The sequence below is a fragment of the Phytophthora cinnamomi genome, assembly GCF_018691715.1.
Source record: "Phytophthora cinnamomi strain GKB4 chromosome Unknown Contig71, whole genome shotgun sequence".
NCBI lineage: Eukaryota > Oomycota > Peronosporomycetes > Peronosporales > Peronosporaceae > Phytophthora > Phytophthora cinnamomi.
In genome coordinates, this window is record NW_027151004.1 from 396,441 (window position 1) to 415,877 (window position 19,437).

General features: G+C 54.7%; 7 protein-coding genes across 8 annotated transcripts; 2 read left to right on the plus strand and 5 right to left on the minus strand.

Moving 5' to 3' along the window:
* Positions 1–1,113: 1,113 nt before the first annotated feature.
* On the minus strand, positions 1,114–1,317 carry IUM83_14710 (Zinc (Zn2)-Iron (Fe2) Permease (ZIP) Family; the record flags this gene model as incomplete). The annotated part of the gene is made up of 1 exon (XM_067939477.1): positions 1,114–1,317. The coding sequence occupies one exon, from the start codon at positions 1,315–1,317 to the stop codon at positions 1,114–1,116; it is 204 nt and encodes a 67-aa protein (XP_067786126.1).
* Positions 1,318–1,472: 155 nt separating this feature from the next.
* Positions 1,473–5,732, plus strand: IUM83_14711 (F-box protein containing LRR; the record flags this gene model as incomplete). Its single annotated transcript, XM_067939478.1, has 7 exons — positions 1,473–1,583; positions 1,672–1,746; positions 1,813–1,915; positions 1,982–2,087; positions 2,162–3,287; positions 3,360–3,758; positions 5,181–5,732. 7 exons carry the CDS (start codon positions 1,473–1,475, stop codon positions 5,730–5,732), a joined length of 2,472 nt encoding a protein of 823 aa, XP_067786125.1.
* A 202-nt stretch (positions 5,733–5,934) lies between these two features.
* IUM83_14712 (GlucoKinase) lies at positions 5,935–7,406 on the minus strand (the record flags this gene model as incomplete). The annotated part of the gene is made up of 4 exons (XM_067939479.1): positions 5,935–6,325; positions 6,438–6,980; positions 7,067–7,324; positions 7,402–7,406. The coding sequence occupies 4 exons, from the start codon at positions 7,404–7,406 to the stop codon at positions 5,935–5,937; spliced, it is 1,197 nt and encodes a 398-aa protein (XP_067786124.1).
* Positions 7,407–8,084: 678 nt separating this feature from the next.
* On the minus strand, positions 8,085–9,302 carry IUM83_14713 (glucokinase; the record flags this gene model as incomplete). Its single annotated transcript, XM_067939480.1, has 2 exons — positions 8,085–9,141; positions 9,298–9,302. The coding sequence occupies 2 exons, from the start codon at positions 9,300–9,302 to the stop codon at positions 8,085–8,087; spliced, it is 1,062 nt and encodes a 353-aa protein (XP_067786123.1).
* Positions 9,303–10,174: 872 nt separating this feature from the next.
* IUM83_14714 (GlucoKinase) lies at positions 10,175–11,233 on the minus strand (the record flags this gene model as incomplete). Its single annotated transcript, XM_067939481.1, has 1 exon — positions 10,175–11,233. One exon carries the CDS (start codon positions 11,231–11,233, stop codon positions 10,175–10,177), a length of 1,059 nt encoding a protein of 352 aa, XP_067786131.1.
* A 911-nt stretch (positions 11,234–12,144) lies between these two features.
* IUM83_14715 lies at positions 12,145–12,558 on the minus strand (the record flags this gene model as incomplete). Of its 2 annotated transcripts, none has more annotated exons than XM_067939483.1 (1): positions 12,145–12,558. In XM_067939483.1, one exon carries the CDS (start codon positions 12,556–12,558, stop codon positions 12,145–12,147), a length of 414 nt encoding a protein of 137 aa, XP_067786129.1. The 2 variants fall into 2 exon arrangements, with proteins under 2 accessions (XP_067786129.1, XP_067786130.1); XM_067939482.1 differs by having other exon boundaries at positions 12,145–12,414.
* Positions 12,559–14,247: 1,689 nt separating this feature from the next.
* IUM83_14716 (GlucoKinase) lies at positions 14,248–15,309 on the plus strand (the record flags this gene model as incomplete). The annotated part of the gene is made up of 1 exon (XM_067939484.1): positions 14,248–15,309. One exon carries the CDS (start codon positions 14,248–14,250, stop codon positions 15,307–15,309), a length of 1,062 nt encoding a protein of 353 aa, XP_067786128.1.
* Positions 15,310–19,437: the final 4,128 nt, after the last annotated feature.

A 19,437-nucleotide genomic window follows, 5' to 3' on the forward strand; every position in this document is an offset into this window, starting at 1 on the left:
AACTGCAACTCGATCGCAACGTACGAGTTGCATAACTCAAGCGATCGATCGACCCGCAACGCCACGAGCCCCTTGCTCGCTCGCTCTCTGAAGACGTTGAGGCTGCCCAAATGCAAGCCCCGCCTTCTCGGGCCCGTTTCGTTGTTGCCAACTGCAGACCGTGAGTGCCTGCCGAGAGGCGAACGAAATGTGCAGGTCGCCGCCCTGCATCTGTCCGCTCACTTGACGTGGGTCGTGCGTTCGTCGTCGTCGATCGTCTGCAAGAGGACAAGAGATGGCACTCGGATCCATCTCGGCGTCCTTGAAGGGGTCTATGTCTCCGCCGAGCAACTTCAAAGACGGCAAGGCTGCTGCCTTTCGCGATCGTCATTTGCAGCGTTGCACCGGTTGCCTGCCACGCGGCGATCGATCGCTGCACCGGAGAGCCCAACTCGATTTTCTCGAGGCGGAGGCTGACAATTCGCCCAGAATATCGGAGCGGCACCGGTGCCGAATGCCAATTTTTGCCATCGTCGCACCCGAGTTGCGTGAGAATCCCGGGCACATGGTGGACACACTGACGCCACCCTCCCTGCCTGCACCGAGACCACATCTCGCCAAAGCTTCTACTGTCGCCATCGCCCCACAAAGGTCAAAATCCACAACAAAAGCGAAACTTGATATTTCGTGCTGCTCGCCTCCTTTTCGTCACGAGCGAGCACTTCCCGCCCTCTGTTTGGAGTCCGGACCGAACACTCGAGCTCCACGATGGGGACTCCAAGAGCTCGTCATGTCACTGGGCAGCGGGCACCGCCAGCTCCGATGGGGGAGCAACGCATGGATGGATGGCTGCAAGTTGCAACCCCTACCTGCCTACATGCGTCCATGTACAAGTACTGTACTCTACCAGTCCTGCTTCCTGCTTGCTGCCTGTCCAAAGACACCTCGAACCTTCGTATTTATGGCAAAGCGCTTCTTAGTTATGGCGGCCGCGTCGTTACTGATCGACAAGCCCCAGGCCGCGAGTCTTGATCATCAAGTTGATGGCCTCTCCATACCAAGTGGCGATCGTCCGAATGTCTTGGCGCCTTCACCTTGCGGACACTTGCCTGCTCTAAGCCTCCTGCTGTTACCCTACGCCCACGCGGCCAGCACGGCCATGCTGGCCATGCCCGCAGAAAAGAGCGCCAGCTTTTCGGCGACTTCGCTCTCCCGACCCGCGTTCTCCTCCGAGAGCTCGTGGAACGCCAGGTAGATGAAGCTGCCCGACGCGATGCTCAACGCCACGGCCTCCATCGTCAACCGACATGCCTTTGTCGATAGGGAGCAATGCCACATGGACAAAAGCTCCGGACAGCTAGTTCACTTCAATATGCTGGTGATGCGGTGAGCAACGTGTGATCGTCTGTCGCCTGGAGATCAGGTAAAACCAGGATTGCGCACGAAGGGACACACGTTGAAGTTGATTTGTAAGCTCAAACAAATTTGCCGCCATGGACGTCGAAGACTATGAAGACGGGGTCTTGCAGGCGAGAATGGAGCTGCTGCAGCGTCAGCAGGAGCATCGGATGGCTGCTAAACTACCGGAGAGTCTCATGGATCACGTACGTCGAGGTCACTGGTTTTGGCGGTGCTGGTGTGGAGAGACGACAAGATCTTTTTACTAAGCCTGGTGATCCTGTGGTCGCTCAGATGAAAGGAGCTACGCGTCACTGTCAAGGCGATATGAAGAGCTTTGCAGCGCCCCCAATAGAATTGTTTTGTCAAGTAAAGAAGTATCGTTTAGCTAGGGAAACAAGAAAAAAAAAACTGATGTGTTGATCTAACTGGTAGGATATCCGAGGCAAGGTGATGAAGAGAGAGATCAACTTGCGCAGCTTCACGAGCGTCTCCAACAATTGGTTGGCTGCTATCGCATCGCACCCTGCCGCAAGTGGTAAAGTCTCTCTAAAACCGTAGTGTGCTGTGTAGCAATGGCCACCAACTTGATGAACTGCTGCAGGTTCTGGAAATTGTAGGGCACTTGTGCTCGAAGGGACTTCTGTGACTGATCTCGGCATTGCACATCTGCACAAGCTGAAATACCTGACGAGTTTGGACATCTCCAGGTTCGAGAAACCGAGAACTACAGCACCAACGAGGAGGATCATTGACACGAAGCCCTTAATTTTGCTTGATGCAGGTGCCACGCTATCACGGACGAAGGACTGAATACGATCCGCCGCCACTTAAGTTTATTGCAGGAGCTTTATCTCAACGAATGCCACCACTTCTCCAGTGCCGTGCTCAGTAAAGTCTGGAAGGACTGCAAGCGTCTGCACACGCTGTCTGTTCGAGGATGTCCGGGTGTCACAGATGCTTTCTTGCAATGTATTGCAACCACCCAGCGATCTTCTCCGGCGTGTACGCTTCGCTGGCTGGACGTCCGTCAATGCAAGAATCTCACATCGTCCGGCATCTCGTATCTGGCCAGCTCTTCAGTCAAAGACATGGCGATGCATCATCTAGCGGTGGACGATTGCCTTAGCGTGGACAACATGGCCTTCTTTGCGTTCGAAACGAGTTCGGGCCTTCGTTCATTGACTTCTTTGAGTCTCAGTGGGCTGGGAATCGACGAGACGGCGGTCAGCTGGATCGTCAAAGGCTGTGGCGCGACCTTGCAGCGGCTCAACGTTGCTCGATGCAAGACGCTGTCAGATTTTGCCTTGTTGCTCATGGCGCCGCTGATCTCGTCGCCTGTATTCATCAAGCTCAATATGCAAGACTGCCGGCTCATCACTGACATAGGCATCAAAAACCTCTTTTCAATTGAGGAAGAGAAGTACCAGAACGCCACGCTGGATGAAGATGACGACGACGACACCCCACGGACCCGGCTAACATCGCTGAATCTGAAGAACTGCCTGAATATCGGGGACGACGCCATGATTCTGGTAGGAAAGCACGGTGGGAATCTTGTCAAACTCGACCTGAAGGGGTTGCGTAAAGTGTCAGACAGCGGAGTGTTGGAGATCGCTAAGGGCTGCGCACTGCTCACGAACATTTCACTTTCGGGACGAAATATTACAGCGCAGACTTTCAAGCTGCTTGGGAAAATGTGTCGGAGCTTACGTGTCCTGGATATCTCGGAGCGTCATGACCTTGAAACTCCTGGATGCTTCATGAACCTGGTGTCAACTACAGCGAGAGGAATTCGCCCACCTTATCCGTTGAGGCGAATCGACTTGAGTGGAACTAATGTATGTGATACTGGCGTGAGCGTGCTAGCGGCCGCATGCCACCAACTGGAGTGTATCAACTTGTCCAAGGTAAACTTTGGTAGCTAAAACCTAACTTCTTGCTCATTGATACTGACGATCTTGAGTTGTTGCTATGTGCAGTGCGCGCAGATTACGGATTTCGCGGCAGAAGCGCTTGCTTCGCGTTGTTTCCAGTTGAAAATTCTCTTACTGGCCAACACACGCGGCATCTCGGATAGAACACTGACAGCCCTCGCGTTCACGAAGATCCCGCTGGAAGTTCTCGACTTGAGTGGGAATACACGCGTGACGGATGAAGGTCTTCTTGCGTTATGCACAAGTTGTCAGCAGATTCAGGAACTGCGTCTCAAAGGATGTGATCGACTATCCCAAAAAGTCGTCAAGCGCTGCAATGACTACCTCTTGCCTTTTACCAAGCCGTTCATGACTGCCTCGTTGATCAAGACGATCGCAACCGGTGGTGGCAATTCGGCCATGGTGCTGGAGTCTCTGCCGAAAGCGCATATTGAGTTGCTCCGCGTAATGCAGGAGAAATTCAGGGCTGCAGTCATTTTGCAAACACGCTTCCGCAAGTGGAAAAACAAGCGATTCACGATAGCGTTTCTCACAAACCGTCGGCTACTACGTGAAACCAGAGCTGCGAGGAAAATTCAGAAGTGTGCACGCGATTTCTTGGCGTGGCGTCGCTTTCTACACCTGCTGTCACTGAAGGAGAGCATGGACAAAATCGTGTTCGTTCAAGCCCACGCCCGTGGTAATAGAGTTCGTAGAGAAGTTCGGACTTGGCGCTTCACTGCCAACTTGGCCGCTCGACGGATTCAGTGCTGCTATCATCCGCACTATGTCGTCCGCATGAGGATCCGCAACTACTACTCCCGTGAAATCCAGCGCGTGTATCGCGGTTACCGTGGGCGACTCCGATATCAACAGCTTGTCTACGAACGGAAGCTGAAGTGCGCCGGTAAAATATGGCGCTGGTATCGTCGATGCCTCAACTACCACGAGTTTCAGGCACGCTCACGATGGCTGGTTCAGAAGATTCACAGTATTCAGGGCCAGTGGCGGAAGTACCAGCGACGAAAGAACTTCACGAAGTATATGGCCTACTACCGCGGCGCAGCGATTAAGATCCAAAGTGTATGGAGAAGGAAGTTGGCGATGTGGTACGTGTCTGCTATGCGTATCGAGATGAACGCCGCAGCGCTCACGATCCAGCGAGTATATCGTGGACACATGGCCCGCAAACGGGTTGCCTTCTATCGGACACTAACAACAAATACTGCGATCGTGATCCAGTCGCAGTGGCGGTGCTACCGTGCACGAAAGTTGTATCTGTATCAACGTGGATTGATAGTTCAGATGCAGAGGATGGTTCAATACGCTCGGACGGTGACGCAAATGCGGGGAATCGTTCGCCAAGCTGTGGCAAAGCATCGTACTGAAGCTGCACGTGACATCCAGAGGTGTTACCGCGGCATGCTGGGTCGAAAGAGAGCTCTGCTCTTCCGGAAAATCCGCAGTGCCAAGTATGCTCGCAAAGGCCAAAACGCCACGCAAGCTCTGCTTCGACGACGGTTTATCCACAAGGGCGCTGTGCTCTGCATTCAACAGTGGATTCGTGGCGTGCATGCACGGCGGAAGGCGCTGAAAATCCGTCGATGGCGGCGTTTCCTCGCTGCGCAGCGGATTCAACAGTACATGAAAGAGTGGATCAAGAAGCTGCGACTAAGTCGCAAACGAGAGGCCAAGACCCACGCCGCCGTCGATATTCAGCGAGTTTTTCGAGGTCATCGTGGTCGAGTATACTTCAAAGCTGAACGACATCGTCAGCGATGTCTGCAGTCTGCACAACTCATTCAGCGGGTGTATCGTGGTCACATTGGCCGAAAGCGATTCGCACACATCTTTAAGACCAAAACGAATGCTGCTTCGGTGCTGCAGCGGATCTATCGGACACGCCAAGCTCGGAAAATATTCGAGATCAGTAAAGCTGTGGCTGCATTGAAAGCAAAAGAGCAGTACGATAAATCGCTCTTGGGGAGACTGGAGGCTCGACGCAACCCCATGGACGAGTTGTATCGTAGAGCAAAACTACCACGCGAGAAGGAAATACTCACCAAGCTGAAGGAGAACTGGGAGTCGCATAAGACTATGCAAGAGCGAGCTGTGCGCAAGCTCAAGCGAGAATGCACCGCAGTCTGGGCCAACGCCGACGAGATCATTGGTAACCAGTACGGAGTGCATCGCAAGCTGTATGGCGTGACGGAAAATGTGTACTCGACGCATCGAGAGCTCGAGCAGCGCAAAAAGCTTCACGTCTCGCTTGATGAAGAGCTGGCTGGACTCAAGAACCAAGTTCGGGCTTTCAAGCGAGCTATGCGCGATGCTGTCCAGAACCGACGAATGCTAGAAGGTACTGAGGTCTTCGATCTCCTCAAGGAGCACGGACTCTTCCTCGAACCAGAACCTTCAAACAACCAACGCGACAACTAAAAGTCTGCAACACGTAGACACTTCAACCTCAGAACTGAATTAGTAGCCAGCCCGAATTCTCCTTCTGCAGCTTATACACAGCGATCAGTTGAGTGACTCGATCTGCGTTCAAAGTTGGCGTTTTGGCCTTGCTCACATACGAGGCTAATGACATGACGGAAATTCCCATCGGTCAACCGGTCGCTTCGCTGACAATGCGCGCTTACTTTCGCAGCACATTCCCCAAGACGACACCCACAGCCACACCCGCAGCAGCGATGGCCGAGTAGAGCGCCAAGTGGTCGCTCGTGGCGAACTTCTCCTGTACGCGTTCGCGCGCGATCGTGTCGCCCAGCAAGCTGTGGTTGTAGGTCTCGAGGAGCTGGTACGCGTAGTAGTGCGCACCACGCTCGCCCAAATCTTCCGTCAGCACCAGGTAGATCGGGATGGCCTCGAGCGCCGGACTCACGCGGCCCTTGTTGAAGCACGCCTTGAGGAAAATGTCCTTCTGCGTGAAGTAATCCAGGTTCTTCGACGCGAGTCCACCGGTAATGTAAAACCCACCGCGCGGTAGGTACTTCAACATGGCACACCCGGCCTCCCGTCCATAAGCACTACCGTAGCAGCAATAACCACAACGGCAACAAGTAAGATAAAAAAAAAAAAGGTTCGTACAAACTCGAAACCCTCAAAATGCACATTGGCCACTGCGGGCCACGCACGTACTCGACGAAAATCTCCATGGCCTGGTTGCACAGCTCGTTGGTCTTGGCGTTGTCGCCGACGATTTTCCCCTGCAAGGACTTGGCGGCCAGGAAGGCCTCGTGCACCTTGGGGTCCACCTTGTCCGGGAACTTGTTGGCCAGGAACCGGTAGATCGTGGCCAGCCCCGGCCCGCTCACGATTCGCTCCACCGAGAAGCGGCGGTAGCAGCCCAGCTCCTCCTTGATGGAGTTGTACAGCTCGATCTCGACCTCGTCGGCCGGGGCGAAGTCCGTGTGGCCGCCTTCACAGGCGAAGCAAGAGTACTGGCCGTCCTTGTCGGCCGTGAGGTAGCACTCCCCCAGGCCCGTGCCGGCGCCGATGGTGGCGATGGGGGCACCCTCCTCTTTTTCCGCCTCATTGAGGACAATGTACTCGTGGGGCTTCAACGTGAGCAGGCCGTAGCCCATGGCGGCGAAGTCGTTGATGAGCTTCACAGTGGTGATGCCCAGCTCCTTCTCCAGCCCCGGGCCGTCGATCTTCCAGCCTTGCTTGATATTGGTGAACCTAAGTGGTTTTAGAGACAGTTAAGAGAAGTTTTTTTTTAGGCTAGTGCTAAACTCAAGGTTAGGCTAGTGTTAACCGGGCCGTACTCGACCGTGTTGTTCAGGACAGGCCCGGCGCAGGCCAGCACACAGGCCACGGGCAGCCGGTCCACGAGCTTGGCCTCCTTCATGAAGAGGTGGCAGACCTCCGAGAAGCTGCTGTACTTCTCGTTGTGGTACTTCTTGGCGAAGGTGATCTCGCCCGGGGCCACCGAGCCTTTGAAGGCCACGGAGCCCTTGGGGATGAGCCACAGCGACAGGCGCGTGTTGGTGCCGCCGCAGTCGCCCGAGATGACGAGGTCGCCACTGGGCAAGGAGGGCAGTTTTCGTCAGGTTAGAGAATTCTGCTCGTGGTTAGAGATGGTTAAGAGAGGGAGACGCACGACATGATGGAGCGTTTAGACACTTGCGAGCGAGAGGGGGGATCCGCGAATGACAGGCTGAAGAGCTCCGAAAGGGCGCATCTTGAAGTGATGGATGCCAAGTTGCGCGCTTGCAGCAACTGTAGCGCAACGTAATGGTGTTGCGGTGCTGGTACACGTCGCAGGTGGCTTCCAGCCCTCGCGCCTGCGCATGTAGTCTACATGATGTAGACAACGCGCGCATCAGGAAAATGACTTCAGGAAATCTGGTTCATCAAGGTGTTGCTGCCGTATACGTGTTGACAAAAAGATCCTGTCAATCGCCCAACGCTGTGGATCGCCGCTTCGTGCATAGGCATGTGAGTGATCTTGGGGCTGAAGTTCGGCCATCTCTTGTATCCAAGCCTGCCAGCAAATTGCTGGCAGCAATCGTCTTCACCCGTTAGAGCAGCCGCCGCTGATCGTCGTCGTGGATCGCAATGGCCTCGACTCGGAGTCACCGCCGAATACCTTCAACCTCGCAATGCAACACCCAAGTGTAATACGAAAGAATGGTTTCTTACAAATGAAACTTGCACGATGGCAACTAAACGCTACTCGCTCGACCTACGCGTGCAGGCAGGAGGCGGTCCTAGGCACCTCCCAGTCCACAACATCAGCCACGTCTACACCTCAGCAGCACTTGCTCGCGATGCGACAAGAGCTTAAGCACCCGTGTGCAACAGCTGGTACGCGTAGTAGTGAGCGCCACGCTCGCCGAGCTCCTCCGTCAGCACGAGGTACACGGGGCAAGCGCGGATGGCGGGGCTCACACGGCCCTTGTCGAACATCGAGTTCAGGAAAATGTCCTTCTTCGTGAAGTAGTCCAGGTTCTTCGGCGCCAGGCCGCCCGTGATGTAGAAACCACCACGAGGCAGGTACTTCAGCATCGCGTTACCAGCCTCACGGCCGTACGCGCCCACGAAGATCTCCAGCGTCTGGTTGCACAGCTCGTTCGTCTTGGCGTTCTCGCCGATCACCTTGCCCTGCTGCGTGTTGGCCTTGAGGAACTCCTCGTGTACCTTCGGGTCCACCTTCTCGGGGAACTTCTTGGCCAGGAACTCGTAGATGGTGGCCAGACCGGGGCCCGACACGATGCGCTCCACAGAGAAACGCTTGCCGCAGCCCAGCTTGGACTTGATCTCGTTGTACAGCTCGATCTCGATCTCATCAGCGGGGGCGAAGTCGGTGTGGCCGCCCTCACAGGCGAAGCACGAGTACTGACCGTCGTTGCCAGGGGTCAGGAAGCACTCACCCAGACCGGTGCCGGCACCAATGGTGGCCATGGGAGCGGTCTCATCCTTGGGGGCGTCGTTCAGCACGATGTACTCGTGCGGGCGCAGGGTCAGCAGACCGTAGCCCATGGCGGCGAAGTCGTTGATGAGCTTAACCTTCTTGATGCCGAGCTCCTTCTCAAGGCTGGCGCCGTCGATCTTCCAGCCGAACTCGACGTTGGTGAAGTCCACGGTGTTGTTCATGATGGGGCCGGCGCAGGCCAGCACGCAGGCCTCAGGCACGTGGTCCGTGAGCTTGGCCTCGTTCATGAAGAGGTGGCACACCTCGTTGAAGCTCGCGTGCTCCTCGTTCAGGTACTTCTTGGCGAAGATGGCGTCCCCGGGGGCGATGTTGCCCTTGAGCTGGGTGGCGCCGGCCGGGATCTTCCACAGCGACAGACGCGTGTTGGTGCCGCCGCAGTCGCCCGAGATGATGAGGTTGTAGTCACTGCAGCAACAGATTCCACGAATACACAAAAGTGGCGATTGTGAGACTTCCAGCCATGGTTACTCGGACGAAAAAGCGCGGTTGGGTCCGTCTCGACGTGGGCAACACCGAGGGGCCGGAGGTTGCGCGGGGGGGAGGGGGGGGGGGGTCACGTACGCCATGGTGGAAGGAGGGTGGGGTGGAGGTGGAGCTTGTCCTGGAGACGGAAGATTCCGGAATGACCAAAGCGGGCTCAGACCCACGACGACAGGCAAAGGATCTCGTGTTGCCGACGTGGCAAGGCCCGGCTGTGGCCTTGAAGTTGTTGGGCCGTGCAAGTCTCTGCTCCGTCGGCTGAACTTTCACCATCGCATCGAATGGTGCAGGCGCGAGCGCGTGGCCATGCGACCAATTAGAGATGGCTTCGCCCGAATCAGCGGGCCACTCCAGCCTCGAGGCGTAGAGCGATACTCTACCTCGAGACGGAGTAGAATTCTCCTTCGGCCATGGTGGAGGGATGTGGCCATTCCTGCAGCAGGCCGCCGGGACCTTGGCGATGGTCTTTCGAAAGCTGGGTGCAGCTTGTAATACCGGCGGGTGGAGCGGGCGCCGGTGGGATGGAGAGCCCGCGCTCCCGGCCATGCGCGTGGTGCGTGACGTCAGACGCGCACACTTGGGCTCACTATGGGGCCTGCTTCAACTCGTGCATAGCTCGGCCGCGCGGGCTGCTTGGGACCAAGGCGAGTCGAAGCAGCCTCGACGCTCGAGCGGGTCTGATTTGCCCTGCAACACGTTGCCCTTGAGCTTCACTTGACTTGGCTTGGCTCCCAAGTGCACATCCGGCCGCGCACCAGCAACCTCAATCCGCACTTGATACAAGCGTGCATGGACTCGGCGGACCTTGCGGCGGAGACCTGACACGTTCGACTTCAACACCAAGACACCACAGCGGACAAGACGCAACGAGGGAGGTTTATTATCAATCCAAGCACATTCGGGCCGTGGTTCCTGCGGCCATACCATCGACCGGGAAGCCAACGCATTCATACAACGCTTACGCCTCCTGCAGCAGTTGGTAGGCGTAGTAGTGGGCGCCACGCTCGCCCAGGTCCTCGTTCAAGACAAGGTACACCGGGCAAGCACGCAGAGCGGGACTCACACGGCCCTTGTCGAACAACGAGTTCAGGAAAATGTCCTTCTTCGTGAAGTAGTCCAGGTTCTTCGGCGCCAGACCGCCCGTGATGTAGAAACCACCACGAGGTAGATACTTCAACATCGCGTTACCAGCCTCACGGCCGTACGCGCCCACGAAGATCTCCAGCGTCTGGTTACACAGCTCGTTCGTCGCCGCATTTTCGCCGATCACCTTGCCCTGCTGCGTGTTGGCCTTGAGGAACTCCTCGTGCACCTTCGGGTCCACCTTCTCGGGGAACTTCTTGGCCAGGAATTCGTAGATGGTGGCCAGACCGGGGCCAGACACGATGCGCTCCACAGAGAAACGCTTGCCGCAACCCAGTTTGGACTTGATCTCGTTGTACAGCTCGATCTCAATCTCGTCGGCGGGGGCGAAATCAGTGTGGCCGCCCTCACAGGCGAAGCACGAGTACTGGCCATCCGTACCGGGAGTCAGGAAGCACTCACCCAGACCGGTGCCGGCACCGATGGTGGCCATGGGAGCTGTCTCATCCTTGGGGGCGTCGTTCAGCACGATGTACTCGTGCGGGCGCAGAGTCAGCAGACCGTAGCCCATAGCGGCGAAGTCGTTAATCAGACGGACCTTCTTAATGCCCAACTCCTTCTCAAGACCAGGGCCGTCGATCTTCCAGCCGAACTCGACGTTGGTGAAGTCCACGGTGTTCTTGAGAATGGGACCGGCGCAAGCGAGAACGCAGGCCTCCGGAACCTGGTTGACGAGCTTGGCCTCGTTCAGAAAGAGGTGGCACACCTCGGCGAAGCTCGCGTACTCCTCGTTCAGGTACTTTTTGGAGAACAGCATCTCACCGGGTGCGATGTCGCCCTTGATGTGCTTGGAGTCGTTGGGGATGTTCCACAGCGACAGACGCGTGTTGGTGCCGCCGCAGTCGCCGGACATGATGAGATTGGTGGCAGCCATGGTGTTTTAGCGGGGAAGTGCTGGGAAGAAGCGAAGTGGTTGACTTGAGCCCTCGAAGGTTGATTTGGGAATGAACGCTGCTCGGCATTGCTCAGCGGCCCGATCGCTTCGATCGTGTCAGCGAGCCATGACGGGCATGCTTATGGGCCATGGCATGGTACGTGGCAGTCGCCGTCAGCTTTGGAGCGTGTGTGTAGTACGTCGCAAAATTGAAGTTGGGTTGCGGTCAGAATCTGCACAAATCGGCGGCAAATGCAACGCAAGCGTTGAACGGTACGTGTAGTCAAGTTCAAATGATAGTTTGCAAGCAGATCATTTTCGGTGGATGTGTCGTGCTTGTCGAACTGGCATTCGAACACGGTAAATGTGTAAGTACTGTAGGCATGAGCACCGTGTGTCGGTGTTGCCTAAATAACAGGAAAATGGCGATCCGTCTTTTTCGCTAAAAGCACCTACAGGTACGAGTCCCAATTAACGTTTTGACAGTGCGGTTTCTAAACAATAGAAATTCATATTGTAATTTTCTAAAACCCGAGTCCAATATGAATTTCTATCGATTTAGAAATTAATGTTTATACTGTAGCCTGCTTGGAAATGGGATCCGAGCAAATATTAACGAAAGCACCACCGTCTACTGTATTGTTGAATGTTGCTTATGATGTAAATAAAAGCCTTGATCAAGCCATTCTACCCCCTCTACATCTAGTGCAAACAAGGCAACAGCATTCGAAGTCACATTCAAAATACGGCAATTGCAGTTCCCAATTACCATCCGACAACGTAACACAGACGTCGAGGTTTATTATCAAACACACACGGGCGATCTACACGCCGCCCACCTCAGCAACGCTAGGCACCAGCTCAATTTCTGCAACGGCAGAACCTCATCAGCCGTTCAAACTACACACATTCTACTGCATCTCCTTCAGCAGCTGATAAGCGTAGTAGTGAGCGCCACGCTCGCCCAGGTCCTCGTTCAAGACAAGGTACACTGGACACGCGCGGATGGCGGGACTCACACGGCCCTTGTCAAACAACGAGTTCAGGAAAATGTCCTTCTTCGTGAAGTAGTCCAGGTTCTTCGGCGCCAGGCCGCCCGTGATGTAAAAACCACCGCGAGGTAGATACTTCAGCATCGCGTTACCGGCCTCACGGCCGTACGCGCCCACGAAGATCTCCAGCGTCTGGTTACACAGCTCGTTCGTCGCCGCATTTTCGCCGATCACCTTGCCCTGCTGCGTGTTGGCCTTGAGGAACTCCTCGTGTACCTTCGGGTCCACTTTCTCGGGGAACTTCTTGGCCAGGAATTCGTAGATGGTGGCCAGACCGGGGCCCGACACGATACGCTCCACTGAGAAACGTTGACCACAGCCGAGCTTCTCCTTGATTTCATTGTACAGCTCGATTTCGATCTCATCGGCGGGGGCGAAGTCGGTGTGGCCACCCTCACAGGCGAAACACGAATATTGGCCGTCCATGCCGGGAGTCAGGAAGCACTCACCCAGACCGGTACCGGCACCGATGGTGGCCATGGGAGCACTCTCATCCTTAGGCACATCATTGAGGACAATGTACTCGTGCGGCCGCAGGGTCAGCAAACCGTAGCCCATGCCAGCGAAGTCGTTGATCAAACGGACCTTCTTGATGCCGAGCTCCTTCTCGAGACCAGGGCCGTCGATCTTCCAGCCGAACTCGACGTTGGTGAAGTCGACGGTGTTCTTGAGAATGGGGCCGGCACACGCCAGCACACAGGCAGTGGGCACCTCGTTCACGAGTTTGGCCTCGTTCAGGAAGAGGTGGCACACCTCAGCGAAGCTCGCGTAGTTCTCGTTCAGGTACTTCTTGGAGAACAGCATCTCGCCGGGAGCGATGTCGCCCTTGACGTGCTTGGAGCCCTTAGGGATATTCCATAGCGACAGACGCGTGTTGGTGCCGCCACAGTCGCCGGACATGATGAGATCGGTCGCAGCCATGATGCTTGAGTGGTTATGTACTTGAGCGAAGGGTACTGGACTGGGGTGATGTTCGAGCTCTTGAACATCAATTTGAGAATGAGGGCAGGTCAGCAAGCGCTTTTGGCTCCGCGTCTGTGTGCTGTCGTGGTCGTCTTCATTGCGAGGGAGTACGTGGCATGCCTTGTTGGCCTCGGGCCAGCGTGCAATGCAACGTGGCGTAATTGCGTGGAAGCTCAAGTTGGCTCGCTTGATACTAGCCATCGACAGGCAATTCTGCGCGTGTACATGCAACAATAGTGCTGGCGTTGGTGTTTAATGAGGTAACTGATGGACGGGAAGTCGAGGTCGGGCCGGTCGAGAGCAGCTTCAATACGTGCCGATTGGTCTGTGACATCGATTGCTTCTGAGAAACTTGTGTTTTTTCTCTCCTAAACGATCTCAGTTTCATGATACATGTAGTGTTGCTACCTATAATTGTTGATATTTTCACAAGACTTACTTGACGCCTCCGATCGCCTTTGGCCCCGCCGTAGTAGCCTTGACCTCCAGTACGAGCTTCCCTGTATGATTGGTTGTACAAGTCAGCTTTTTGAGAAGTATAAGTAGCCAACAACATGGTTAATCATCCCCAACAAGACTTGTTCGTTGTTTGTATTGTTATATTAATACTATTGATGCGTGTTGTCTTTCCTAAATGAACATCAATTTCAGGTGGTGATTGAAGTTCATTACTACCGGTACCCCGAGCTCTCAATATGTCTTCTTGTCGTGGGATTCATGTAGGTGTTGCATGTACACGCGCAGAATTGCCTGTCGATGGCTAGTATCAAGCGAGCCAACTTGAGCTTCCACGCAATTACGCCACGTTGCATTGCACGCTGGCCCGAGGCCAACAAGGCATGCCACGTACTCCCTCGCAATGAAGACGACCACGACAGCACACAGACGCGGAGCCAAAAGCGCTTGCTGACCTGCCCTCATTCTCAAATTGATGTTCAAGAGCTCGAACATCACCCCAGTCCAGTACCCTTCGCTCAAGTACACAACCACTCAAGCATCATGGCTGCGACCGATCTCATCATGTCCGGCGACTGTGGCGGCACCAACACGCGTCTGTCGCTATGGAATATCCCTAAGGACTCCAAGCACGTCAAGGGCGACATCGCTCCCGGCGAGATGCTGTTCTCCAAAAAGTACCTGAACGAGAACTACGCGAGCTTCGCTGAGGTGTGCCACCTCTTCCTGAACGAGGCCAAACTCGTGAACGAGGTGCCCACTGCCTGTGTGCTGGCGTGTGCCGGCCCCATTCTCAAGAACACCGTCGACTTCACCAACGTCGAGTTCGGCTGGAAGATCGACGGCCCTAGTCTCGAGAAGGAGCTCGGTATCAGGAAGGTCCGCTTGATCAACGACTTCGCTGGCATGGGCTACGGTTTGCTGACCCTGCGGCCGCACGAGTACATTGTCCTCAATGATGTGCCTAAGGATGAGAGTGCTCCCATGGCCACCATCGGTGCCGGTACCGGTCTGGGTGAGTGCTTCCTGACTCCCGGCATGGACGGCCAATATTCGTGTTTCGCCTGTGAGGGTGGCCACACCGACTTCGCCCCCGCCGACGAGATCGAAATCGAGCTGTACAATGAAATCAAGGAGAAGCTCGGCTGTGGTCAACGTTTCTCAGTGGAGCGTATCGTGTCTGGCCCCGGTCTGGCCACCATCTACGAATTCCTGGCCAAGAAGTTCCCCGAGAAAGTGGACCCGAAGGTACACGAGGAGTTCCTCAAGGCCAACACGCAACAGGGCAAGGTGATCGGCGAAAATGCGGCGACGAACGAGCTGTGTAACCAGACGCTGGAGATCTTCGTGGGCGCGTACGGCCGTGAGGCCGGTAACGCGATGCTGAAGTATCTACCTCGCGGTGGTTTTTACATCACGGGCGGCCTGGCGCCGAAGAACCTGGACTACTTCACGAAGAAGGACATTTTCCTGAACTCGTTGTTTGACAAGGGCCGTGTGAGTCCCGCCATCCGCGCGTGTCCAGTGTACCTTGTCTTGAACGAGGACCTGGGCGAGCGTGGCGCTCACTACTACGCTTATCAGCTGCTGAAGGAGATGCAGTAGAATGTGTGTAGTTTGAACGGCTGATGAGGTTCTGCCGTTGCAGAAATTGAGCTGGTGCCTAGCGTTGCTGAGGTGGGCGGCGTGTAGATCGCCCGTGTGTGTTTGATAATAAACCTCGACATCTGTGTTACTTGTTGGCGTGTTCGCAGCATTTGTTGAACTTTTCGGTGTTGCTGCCACACCGGAATTTCGGCGAAACCAAGCAGAAAAAAATTGAAACTGAAACTCTGCTTGGTTTAGAAACGCGGTTAGAAACGTGGGTCTCGGTGTACGTGGTAGCTGTCAGCACACCCTCTGCTTGAAGAAAGTCATCATCGACTTCGATTGCCACGGATCGAGTCCCCTTCAAGACCCCTCCGACAGGATTCTAGCAGCTGCGCGACGACAGCGGTATCATCGCGTATAGAAACGGTGAATCCGTGGTTATCCCCAGCTTCATTTCCGTTTCGCTTGCAACTTCAATTCGACTTGAAAACCTTCATCATTCGAGTCTACACGAAAATGAAGACGCCCAAGACGACGGCAACGTATGCGCGCAAGTATTAATACATGTACCGATCAATCGCATAAGAAAATATTATCAAACTCTTAACTATGTATCTGTAGTGGCGGGCTATAGGACCAAGCCTTGTCCACGAGCACTGGGCCGCACAGAACGTGAGGCCAAGCTGGTATAGGTGTTTAGAGGACGAGGAACCTTCTAATGCTGTAGGAGATACATTGTAGCAAGATCAGTTAGTTTACATTCTACTTCGTAGGAGAGAAGCAATAGAAGAAGGTTTACCTGGAAGCGCCAGCTTCCCTCACGTGTGTTCAAGACCGGAACCCACTACAAAGATATCTTTAGTTGCAAAGGTTGCGACTGAACACGAAAACAAGAACAATGGCTTCGACCCAAGTGAATGAAGCGCAGAACGCTCGTCATGCTGACGAGCAAACCGGAAACGGGGGTATGGTGGCTTCGGCCAGGATGACGACCGTGCCTCGCGTGCCCCAGCCCATCTTTGCCATCGTAAATCCGCCACTGATTACCGATGTGTCGCGGGAGGCGCTGTTAGAGTGGGTGAAATTGCGAAAGGAGTACGTGGCTGTCATCGAGGCAAGGTGCAAGGCGGCCAATGAAGAAGTAACGGCTGTCTTGCGTTCGGTGCGTGATTCCTTCGACACGAACCTGCTCGAGACAATGTGTGAGACGCGTTGGGATGTGGACCTGGAGCATGTGAACGATGCGTTTCTCATGGCGAAGATCACGGAGATCACGGCCAGCTTCAAAAACAGGGAACTACCAGACATGGACGACCTGTTTAATGATGAATTGAAGCTCGACCTAACCATCTCTGATGTGGAAGCTCGGGTTACGGCCTATTTTCACCTCGCTAACGAGATCATTAAGCGCAATGGTGTGAGTGACCTTTTCCTTGGTGAAGATGGGACTAAGCGCAAGTGTAAAGTGTTGGTCAAGTTCCTGCCAGGACCACTAAAGAAGAAGGTGAAGAATGAACTAGAGTACCGCAGCGGCGAAGCAAAGATTGTTGTGCGCAAGCTGTACTCAGTTGTGAGCAACTTAGCGTTGGAACTGGAAAAGGAGACCCGAGCCGTGAAGAAAGTGAAGGCCAAGGAAGCCAAGCTCGGCAAAGCCTTCGCGAAAGGTGGATCAGTAAAAGCTTTTGGCAAAAAGCCTGTGGTGGCGGTTGGTGTTGCCGCTGGTGTCAAGAGAAGTGCTGGGGCTGCACCGAAGAACGGGGACCAGCGTAAATTCGCCCGTCCGCCCCATCCTAAGAAGTGCTTTCATTGTGAAGGAGAACATGAGTACATTAACTGTCCGACAGCGACCGAAGCTGATAACGCGGCGATCAGAGACAAACGCCGTGCCGAATACAAAGCTCGGCTGCAATTCGGATACCAGCAACGGAAACAGCTAGACTTTGTAGGATTCGCGAGTGCTTCCCGCCTGAAGCGGGTACAATATTACTGGAGGAAGTTTTGGCTGTCCCGCTTTGTGCAGATAGTGGAGTGACGCAGACTAGCATGAATGAGCGTGTGTTTCGACAGTTGAAAGATGTGTGTCCGGATATTGAGTGTGTGGAATTGGAGAAGCCTCTCCCGTGCATTACGGTGGGTGGAGAGATGGAAGTGAGGCGAGCAGTGAATGTACACGTCACGCTGAGGACGGCTGCAGTTCCCGTCTCTATTAGTTCGCCGGTGCAATGCTTGATAGTGCCGGGTGACCTAGAGGAGTTCCTCCTGGGAAAGGAGATGCTGGCTGTTTTAGGCATCGACGTGGACAGAGAGCTCGAGATGCTGGCTCTACAGAGTCATGAAGAGGACAGTGATGAATTTGATGAACCGGACGTGAGTCCAAGAGCAGAACTAAGTGATGAACTGTTGGAGTTGGTAAATACACTGGTGGAAAAAGTAAGGGTTCGAGATTTTCCTGCCGACTACCAGGAGGAACTGCATAAAATCTTCATGCGCTTTGACCTGTTCAGATCGAAGCTGGGTAGGGACCCCCAGCACGGGTTCCACCGATGAGAATCCGACTGAAGCCAGGAGCGAAGCCCTACAAGTGCAAGGCAAGGAAGTATCCTCCCGAGGCCAGACGCTTCATGGAGCAGTTCAACCAACAACTTGAAGAGCTTGGGTGGATCTACGAAAATCCTAACAGTAGGTGGGCTTGCCCAGCCTTACCTGTGAGGAAGCCTAGCGCCGATGGCTACCGCCAGACCGCAGACTACAAGCCGGTCAACATCCAAGTCGAGGGCATTGTGGGGGTGATGCCAAATCCGCAGGTTGACTTGGAGCTGGTTAAAGACTGTGAATTTTTCGGGTTGTTTGACTTTATTAAAGGGTACTGGCAAATTGCGCTGGATGAAGCGTGTCAGGAAATCTTGTCGTACATGACCGATCGTAAGATCTACACACCAAGACGTGTACCGCAGGGCTGCTGCGACGCTGCACTATTCTTTCAGGCCACTGTGGAGAAGTGCTTGCAGGAGCTGTTGCATAAGCACCTCTTGGTGTGGATAGACGATCTGATGCTCTACGCTAAGGACGTGCAGACCTATTTGGTGAAGCTAGAAAGACTGTTTGAGCTCTTAGATTTCTTTGGCTTCAAGTTGAGCGTCACCAAATCGAGTCTGTACGAACCGCAAGTAAAGTGGTGTGGGAAAATTATCTCGGGTAGAGGTGTGAGTCATGACCCCGAACGCATCAAGGCGCTCACCACGCTGCCCTACCCGACCAACGCTGGCGAGCTGCAGCAATTTCTGTGCGCAGCGAATTGGATGCGTGAGAGCGTGATTGACTTCGCCAGGGTGGCAAAACCACTACAAGAAAAACTGGATGAAGCTCTCGCGACTGCGACGAGACGCACGAAGCGAGTAGCATCAGGCATTGCACTAGACTTGGGAGGCAGTGGTCGACAGGCGTTTGACGAGCTCAAGGGCAAGCTGCAGAACGCGGCCACCTTGGCATTCCCGGAGCCACACGCCGTGATGTGCCTCATCACCGACGCGTCCGACGTCGGTTATGGTTTGATTGTGACACAAGTACGATCGTGGCAGGCCAAAAAGCCGGTTGCAGAACAACAGCACGAGCTACTAGTGTGCGTCAGCGGCACATTTACTGGTTCGAAACGCAACTGGAGCGTGATTGAAAAAGAAGCGTACCCGATTATTTGTGCGTGTGATCAACTGAGTCATTTGCTTCTTCGCCCACAAGGATTTAGGTTGTTTTGCGATCATCGCAACCTAATTTACGTGTTCGCGCCTGGCAAGGAAGTGAAAAAGCATATCAGAGGCAAGTTACTCAGCTGGGCGATGAAGCTCATGGAATATCGGTACCACATCGAGCATATTGAAGGATCGAGTAACGTATGGGCTGACATGATATCCAGGTGGGCTGGAAACCACAGTGATACTGTTGCGCTGCGCGCAATGGTGCTACGCAAGCGGGGGTGTCGGGAGGAAGATAGGACCCAGCGTACTGAGCGCAAGCGCCGGCGAGGGAGGAAGATAGGACCCCGAAGGCCCGAGGCAAGCGTCGAAGAGGGGAGGCAGACAGGACCCCGTCGACTCGGCGTGGGCGCTACGCACTCAGTGACGAGACGAGCACCGCTAAAAAGATGGC